This window comes from Pygocentrus nattereri, chromosome 27 (genome assembly GCF_015220715.1).
Source record: "Pygocentrus nattereri isolate fPygNat1 chromosome 27, fPygNat1.pri, whole genome shotgun sequence".
In the NCBI taxonomy this organism is placed as follows: Eukaryota; Metazoa; Chordata; class Actinopteri; order Characiformes; family Serrasalmidae; genus Pygocentrus; species Pygocentrus nattereri.
Genome location: NC_051237.1, coordinates 24,217,186 through 24,225,928, shown reverse-complemented (window position 1 = coordinate 24,225,928; position 8,743 = coordinate 24,217,186). Strand labels below are relative to the sequence as shown.

At 43.9% G+C, this 8,743-nt stretch overlaps 1 protein-coding gene across 1 annotated transcript; it reads left to right on the top strand.

Moving 5' to 3' along the window:
- The first annotated feature begins 474 nt into the window (after positions 1-474).
- Positions 475-3,149, top strand: LOC119262600. The gene is made up of 3 exons (XM_037535580.1): positions 475-748; positions 1,019-1,162; positions 2,165-3,149. The coding sequence occupies exons 1-3, from the start codon at positions 475-477 to the stop codon at positions 2,359-2,361; spliced, it is 615 nt and encodes a 204-aa protein (XP_037391477.1). The 3' UTR covers positions 2,362-3,149.
- Positions 3,150-8,743: the final 5,594 nt, after the last annotated feature.

Here is an 8,743-nt window from a genome sequence, read left to right as displayed (position 1 = left end):
TTAGTCATGGACTGTCAGCTCTGGGGATCGAACCTTCTGGGGAGCAACCTTCCAGTCACAGGGTTGGTTCACTAACCTCCAGCCCATGACTGCCCCCTCAGCATGCCACGTTAGAGATGTTGGGGAGATGTTGGAGATCTTCAGGTTGATGTCTGAAGAGCAGGAGGTGGATGTCTTAAAATTGTTCAGAGCTCTAGTGGACTCACGCGTTAGAGTTGAACTCGTAGCATTTCCTGTTCTGAGAAAAAGTGGTTTGCTGGTGAAAGTATTGTATCTGTCAGTGATCTGGGTGTGATATCATTTCATTGGTGAATCTTTGTGAATGGGTGAATTTTCTTTGGGGAGCCTCATTATTATCTCTGGGCATGGCCAGATTGTTTCGGTGATTCATAAAATAATTGGGCTATAAATCTCCGCTGCTCCACTGTGTGGTCTTGTTCAGAAGACGGGAAGGGCACCTAGTGCAGAACTGCCATGGCAAAGCCGCGGTGGCTCGGCCTGAGCCCAGCTGCGCAGAAGTGGTGGAAGCCTCGGCAGAAGAAGCTGGAGAAGAAAGAACAGATCATAGGCAAGAGCAGACTGAAACAAACAAAAATGCAGTGTCTCTATCCAGGTCTCAGAGGGAGGGAGCTGAGGGGAGTGAATCAGAGGAGAACTCCACTTCAGACTCAGAGGAGCGCGAGTCCTCAGACTCTTCGCTTTTTGAGAAGCGAGTGTCTGGAGCAGGGATTTCTGAATGAAACGAAAGGTAAGAGGAACATCAAAGTTGTAGAGTATTTTCGAAATTAAGAACTGCTTAAGAAATCAGTGAGGGCGCTGATGAGGAGTGAGGAGGAGGGGGGAATAGGGAGCCGGAGATACATTATCTAAGATACTAGTGCTGAAGCTCTGAACTCAGCCCGAGCATGCAGATGAACTGAAGAGCTCTTTTCCTCAGCTTTTATGTTGAGCTGGTTTCTGTTTCTGCTCTTCATTTACATGTGTGATTTTAAACTCTCCTCGCTCAATCTGAATGGAGCGAGAGACGCGAGGACGAGAGCAGTTAAGCAGGTGGACCTTGCCCTGGTTCAGGAAGCACACAGTGACCGCGTGAATGAGGTGGACTGGCAGAAGGAGCAGGAGGGCAGACTCGTGTTAAGCCATGGGAGCCCAAGCAGTGCAGGTGTGGCTGTGTTCTTTTCTAAGGCCTTCTTGTCTCAGTCTTGTGATTATAAGGACGTGGTGGAGAGACAGCGTCTAAATGTTACTGCAAAGTTTGAAAATGTTCATTATTATATGAGACAGTAGTGAGAAATGGGCAGCAAGACTGACTGCCCAGACTCTTGAGAGGGAGATATGCTCTCTGGAGCTTGGGCTGACCCTGTTATGTTGGGAAAGTTGCAGCAGCAGAGGAAGGAGCTCAGGTGTCTAATTGAATGAGATCCCGTTTTACTACACTTGTAGGAATATTTAGTAGCACAGCATAAGCAGATGGTCTGTCTTCGCCTTCCGAATGTCACAGACATGCGTGAACATGCAGTGTATTATTATTCTGCTCTTTACACTGAAGAACTCTGTGACTCTGACTGGGTTGCATAGCTTCTTCAAGGACTTCCACAACGACTCTGAATCCAGAGCTCAGCTAGACTCTCATCTGACTCTGCAAGACCTCACTGCTGCAGCTGGACAGCTCAACGCAGGATGGTCTCCAGGCATTAATGGCCGGTCCTCTGACTTCTATCTGTCAGTGAATCAGTGAAGGGTCATGTCAACATGCTGTATTATCTTTATTGCCACCTCTCTCTTTTAAAGAACTGGAGACCAGTTGATCTTTTTAACCACTGATTGTAAAATTCTTTCTAAATGCTTAGCCAATAGACTCAAGAATGACCTCTCCTTAATATTGCCAGTTTCATGGGAAGGGAGAAAAATGATAACAATGGTAATAATCATGAAAAATAAAAAAAGAAATCAATAATTAATGATCACAGTAATAGATTGAGTGGTTTTAAAGAACAGATAAACAGTAGTTCAGGGATACATGAGTACATAAAGTGTGTGTGTGTGTGTGAGAGAGAGAGAGAGAGACAGGGAGAGAGAGAGAGAGGTGGTGTGTAGAATCTGAATAATGGAACACAATAAAGTCTTTGTTCTAACTGACTGGCTCGCGGGCACTCTGTTCCAGAGAGGACAGCGTGGGACATCATGGAGCAGCAGGAGCTTTCAGCTGGTCTCACTCAACCCCGCCTTCATCCAAACCAAACCCCCACCCAAAAGACACTCATCAACCAAACCCGGCCCCACCCAAAGGTGACCCCTCAGCCATACCATGCCCCAGCCAAAGGTCAATCCTCAGCCAAACCCTGCCCCACCCAAAGGTGACCCGTCAGCCAAACCTCGCCCCACCCAAAGGTCACTCCTCAGCCAAACACTGCCCCAGCCAAAGGTCACCCCTTAACCAAACGCTGCCCCACCCAAAGGTCACCCCTCAGCCAAACCCTGCCCCACCCAAAGGTCAGCCCTTAACCAAACTCTGCCCCACCCAAAGGTCACCCCTCAACCAAACCCCACCCCACGGTCACCCCTCAACCAAACTCCACCAAACCCAAAGGTCACCCCTTAACCAAACCCCACCCCATCTAAAAGTCACCCCTCAGCCAAACCCTGCCCCACCCAAAGGTCACCTCTCAACCAAACCCCACTCCACCCAAAGGTCACCCCTTAACCAAACCCCACCCCACCCAAAGGTCACCCCTTAACCAAATTCCGCCCCACCCAAAGGTCACCCCTCAACCAAACTCCACCAAACCCAAAGGTCACCCCTTAACCAAACCTCGCCCCACCCAAAGGTCACCCCTCAACCAAACCCCACTCCACCCAAAGGTCACCTCTTAACCAAACCCTGCCCCAACCGAAGGTCATCCCTCAACCAAACCCTGTCCCACCCAAATGCTTTAACACAACCAAAACCCACCCACCAGTCAAGCCCCAACCAAACCCTGCTCACCTGTTTCCTATTGCTGTGCACTGTCCAGTCTCTTCCAGTTCCTGGATGGGGCAGCGTCCTCCAAGGATGATGGTGTTCATGGTGTTCAGTGTTGCAGCCATCAAGGTCTAAATGAGTTAATGTTTTTCATGAAACCGTAAAATGTTTCACTTCCAGCATCTGATCTGTGTTCTTTGTTCTATTGTGAATAAAATATGATATTTGTAAGTAGTGGCCTTCTGTTTTTGTTCACAATTATTTACATTTTACACAGCAGCCCAACTTTTTTTTTTAATAGAACTTGTACAAGCATTTTCAAATACTTTCTATATAGAACAATTTTTCTAGTAGAGAACCCTTGAAGAACCATCTTTTTTAAGTGTAGTCCTATGAACAGTGACCTACAGTAAGGTGTTACCAACTAGTATAACCATGTTTTAGGAGACAGTCTAGGTCCCACACCCTTTTGTGTATAGAGTAATGACTCTTCTGAAACACTGAGGCTGAAATAAAGCCAACATTTCTGACTGATATGAAGAGCAAACAGAGTAAACACTCATTATAATACAGGAACGTGTCCAGACAGCTCTGCAGGACAGACGACTAGACACCTAGACACAGACGAATAGACACAGATGATTAGGAATCATCTGTTAACACACTGTTAAATAATAGATCACACAGAACTCTACAAGTCTGTGTTTTGGTAGCTTTAGGTATTACAAAGTCTGAAGAGGTCAAATTTTCTCAACTGCTATGTTGTGTGTATGTAAATGAGCTGGACATTAATAGAGGCACTCTCAGATATTACTCCACCCTCTAGAGGGCCCTGTGTGGCTGTGCGGAAGAGAGAACTGGAGAAGAGAAAGGAATCAAACAGAGAGAGAGGTGTGTATGAGAGAATGGAAGCGGCTGCAGAGTGTTCAGTAAAAGCCACTACATAGTCAACAAGAACTTGGTAATGAGATGAGATGAGCTTCAGCACCGAACCCAATGCCATTGCTCCCTCATGTTGGTGAGCCTCCGTTAGCGCTTGTTATGTGGTGGAAAAGTTTCAATAAGTACTGGAGAAGCAGTTTAATTCCATTGTCCAGGTGTGGAAGGACAAAGTATGTTCTACACTCTGTAGGACATATGCAGAGACTATAGCCGCCCTCGAGAAGCCCTTTGAACCGAAGATAAATGTGGTGGAGTTTAGACATGTTATTAGACAGTGTGGTCAGCGGGCTGATGAATGACCACCCTGACAGCTTTAGCTGCATCATGTGCATTTGGACACATGTAGAGTGAGACGGTGAGGGATCAGCTAATTCTTATCTTAGTGCTGTAAAAGACAAGTTACTGCTGGAAGAGATTCTCACACTGGACAAAGCTCAGATGATCGCATTCAAGGTGGAGGCATTTACATTTACAGCATTTCGGCTGACGCTCTTATCCAGAGTGACTTACGACTTGATTTTTTGTAACACAGGGAGGCGAAGGTGGTGTTAGGAGTCTTGCCCAAAGACTCTTATTGGTATAGTGTAGGGTGTTTACCCAGGCAGGGGACTGAATCCCAGTCCTAGAAGGCAGAGGTGTTACCCACTACACCAACCAACCACCATGGCAGCAGTTAGCAATGCCATGTGTCTACTAAAGCAGCTCAGACTGCATCAGTACAGGCTTCTTTGCAGCAAATGTACATTTTCGGTGGACCTCGTCCCGATAAATTCCCAGCGCAAAACCATTACAAACAGACAAATACTAACCAGCAGCAACATAAATGCTTTAGATATACAACTGGCAAGCACTTGGTGAGGGATAAAAACTGTCCAGCTGCTTCAGTGAAGTGCAGCAACTGTGGAAAAAGAGACAGTTCACCAAGGTCTGTAAGTCAGCTGTAAGTAAAGTGAGAGAAATGGTGATAGCCAGTTCTCATGCTTTAGAGTTAACTGTAGATATTGGAGCTTCTGTATCTGCTCTTCCAGAAACATTTTGCTAATTGCACACTCAGAGACCCTGAAACCAAACTACTCACCTATGCTAGACAGGAGTTCCCTGTGATTGTCTGTCTACCAGCAGTGGCTACCACAACATCAAAGTGATCAAATACCAGTCTTCTACTTTGCTAAAGCCTTGATCACCATTATTAGGCCTGGACCTAATTAAAGTGCTCAATGTTTACATTAAGGTAACTGCAGAAATCCAGTTATGATGGGATTATTGAGTGCATGTAAACACACTGAGTGTTTCTTTCTCCTTTTTTCCTTTCTCTCTTTTCTTCTCTGCCAGCTAGCTTAGAGCAGCGTTCTGTCTTCTCTGTTTTCTCTTTTTATCCATCTTTTCGCTTTCTTATTGTCTTTATACTCACCTGGGCTAAAGTCCCATAACAGCCATCTCTCTACAAAGGCATGACAAAGGTGTGCTGTCTGCCACAGCCATAAATGCCAGTACCAACAGGTATTCTGGGATTTTGAGTCTCCTGGAGTAACAGGTCTTTGCTGCTGTCGCCCTCTGCTGGCAGCTGGCAGCATAGGCTGAACCTTTACAGGCTGGCAGTGCAGAGGAAAATATCAGTACAGCAGAGAATTCTGAAGGACACACTGCTCATCAGAGACGACCGCCAGTTTGGACCAAAGACTATGTGATGACATAGGAGGAGTCAGAAAAAACAAACAAAAAACAAAAAAAATGAGAAAATACTCTATATTTCCAAAAGTATTCAGTCATCCCATTCTTAATCCATAGGGTTTAATATGTCGGTCCACCCTTTGCAGCTATAACAGCTTCCACTTTTCTGGGAAGGCTTTCCAGAAGCGTTAGGAGTGTGCTTATGGGAATTTTTTGACCGTTCTTCCAGAAGAGCATTTGTCAGGTCAGAGACTGATGTTGGACGAGAAGGCCTGGCTCACAGTCTCTAATTCATCCCAAAAGTGTTCTGTTGGGTTGAGGTCAGGACTCTGTGCAGGCCAGTCAAGTTCTTCTACACCAAACAGGCTCATCCACGTCTTTATGGACCTGCTTTGTGCGCTGGTGCACAGTCATGTTGGAGCAGGAAGGGGCCGTCCCCAAACTGTTCCCACAAAGTTGGGAGCGTGAAATTGTCCAAAATCTCTTGGTGCTGAAGCTTTAAGAGTTCCTTTCACTGGAACTAAGGGGCCGAGCCCAACTCCTGAAAAACAACCCCACAGCATGATCCCCCCCTACAGAAATTCATAGTGTTACAGCAGCAAAGGGAGAGCAAGACACAAAATATATACATCCATCCATCCATCCATCCATTTTCTAAGCCGCTTCTCCTTCAGGGTCGTCAGGGGGTGCTGGAGCCTATCCCAGCAGTCATCGGGCGGAAGGCAGGATATACCCTGGACAGGTCGCCAGTCCATCGCAGGGCTATACATATATATATATATATATATATATATATATATATATATATAATACTAAACCTAAAAAATAAGATAAAAAACATAAACTCTATCCTTCGCAGCAAAGTAAAGACAATTAGAAATAAATGGAGAGAAATGACAGAACATGCAACATCCTGCCACTCAGTCTAACCTAACGTTAAAAGCTGTTTTCCAGCTTCGCCAGTCTGAGCTGAGTTTATTCAGCAGGTGTTCTCTGCAGTGTCTGTAAATGTAGCTTTGACTGTACAAGGACACTCAGTCTCACGTTTGAGTCACTAACAGCAGAATTATGTTTGATTTATGAGAAGTGACGCATAAAATTCAATGAGCTGCTTCGTTTCTGAGCTTAAGCAAAGCACAGGTTTGGCCAGCGAACGCAAACCATTGCATTGTAATGCAAAAAATTTGCGAGCGAACGCAATGCCAGTAACTTTTTCTTTTTATTTTTAAGCATGGCCCCTTAGGGGCTCTGTAAAAAAAAAACGGATGTAAAAGGAAAGAACTGAGTTACTAACGAGAAATAACAAATAATACAAATGCGAATTTGAGTAAAGATGCAGTTTGCAAGCCTGGATTTTTATAATATATAGATTTAATGATGTTTCTACGCACTTTAGTTTAATACTGTGGTCAAGTCACGAAGTGGCTACAGGAACGTTAAGGTTTAACAATTATCTCGTATTACATTGACAAAGTTCTAACTTAGTATAGGCACTGTAAACTTTTGATTGGAGTACGATTGCAGAACCATTTTCCTGGGTGATTCCTGAAAGATATTGGTCCAGCTTATATTATCATTGGTTATCATTGGTCATTATGTACGAACATCCAGGTGAAATGTTGTTAGTGCAGAACATTGCTGCCATATAATGTTGTGTTAAAAAAGAGCCTCAGAGAAGAGTCAGTAATATTTCCTGAGTAAAGGGGTAAATACTAGGCCCTCTCGGACATTACTCCTGCTCCCCTCTAGAGGGACCTGTGGGACTAGAAACGGAAAATGAGAGGCGTGTATGTGAGAACAGCGTCGACAGAACTGAGCCGAGTTAAAAGGCTCTATAAAATAGCTTATATTTGAAAAGCTTCATAAAACATAACATAAACACAAACATACACAGTAATAAAAATGCAAAGACAAATACTGACAAACACCCTGAGACAAAGGAGTTTATACAGCCGTTACAGACACAGTTAGTGCAAATGAACACATGACAGGGCAAATGAGGTAAATTTTAATGAACACACCTTATTTAAATATTCAGTTTATTGGTATAATGAAGTGTCAACTGTAGCTTATTTATGACTGTTTCATATTCCACAGTGCAGGAATTCACAGCTGGCCAGATAAATTAAGCCAGAATTCAACAGCAGACAAAGTAAGGATCGTTCTTATTGGTCAGTTTTCATTTTAAGACTAAACTTATCCAGATGTCCTGAGAAAATGCGTCTTTTAAAAGGCTGTTTTACAAAGCAGGATTTATCATTTGGCCAGATAACTTAAACCCAAAGTCAAGCAAGTCCAGTACAAAAACAGCCGAGTGGAATTTGTATTGGACATATTTATCACTGCTGTCGGAATAAAACCTCAAATCTCCAGCATGGTGACTTTACAGGAGAAGGAAAAAACCTTTGTTACTTTTAATGGAAGTCAATGGAACCAGAATTTTGTCCAAGTCATGTTGGGCCGTTTCTTTTAGTCCATTCATCTTTAAATTCATACACAGTGTAAACTACAACAGGCAATTTTCAATTATGTCAAAACCTGAAAAACAACAAAAATTGAGAGACAGGGTTTTGTGCAGAAAGCAGTGATATACGCTATATGGCCAAAAGTTTGTGGACACCTGCTCATTCAGCGTTTCTTCCAAAATGAAGAGTATTAAAAAGCAGTTTGTCCTCCTCTGCTGCAGTAGCAGCCTCTACTCTTCTGGGAAGGCTGTACACTAGATGTTAAACATTGCTGTGAGGATTTGATTGAGTATTAGTGAGGTCAGGTACTGATGTTGGATGGTCATGTCTGGGTCACTCCAACTCATCCCAAAGGTTTTGGATGGAGCTCCATCACTCCAGAGAACACAGTTCCACTGCTCCACAGATCAATGCTGGGGGGCTTTATACCCACCTAGACCATGCTGAGCACCGGGCATGGAGATCTTAGGATCTTAAGATTAGCAGTGAGTGACCTTAATGCAGCTGAATTCACTAATAAGAAAGTGTGTCCACAAACTTTTGAACACATGGTGTGTTTATATATATATATATATATATATATATATTGCAAAGATAAATTGTTTACACTGATGAACTGATAACATTCTGATAGGTAAGATCTGAACCATGATAGGGCCGTCCTTGTGATTCCAACCATGTGTTCTATCCTTTCTAGGAGAAT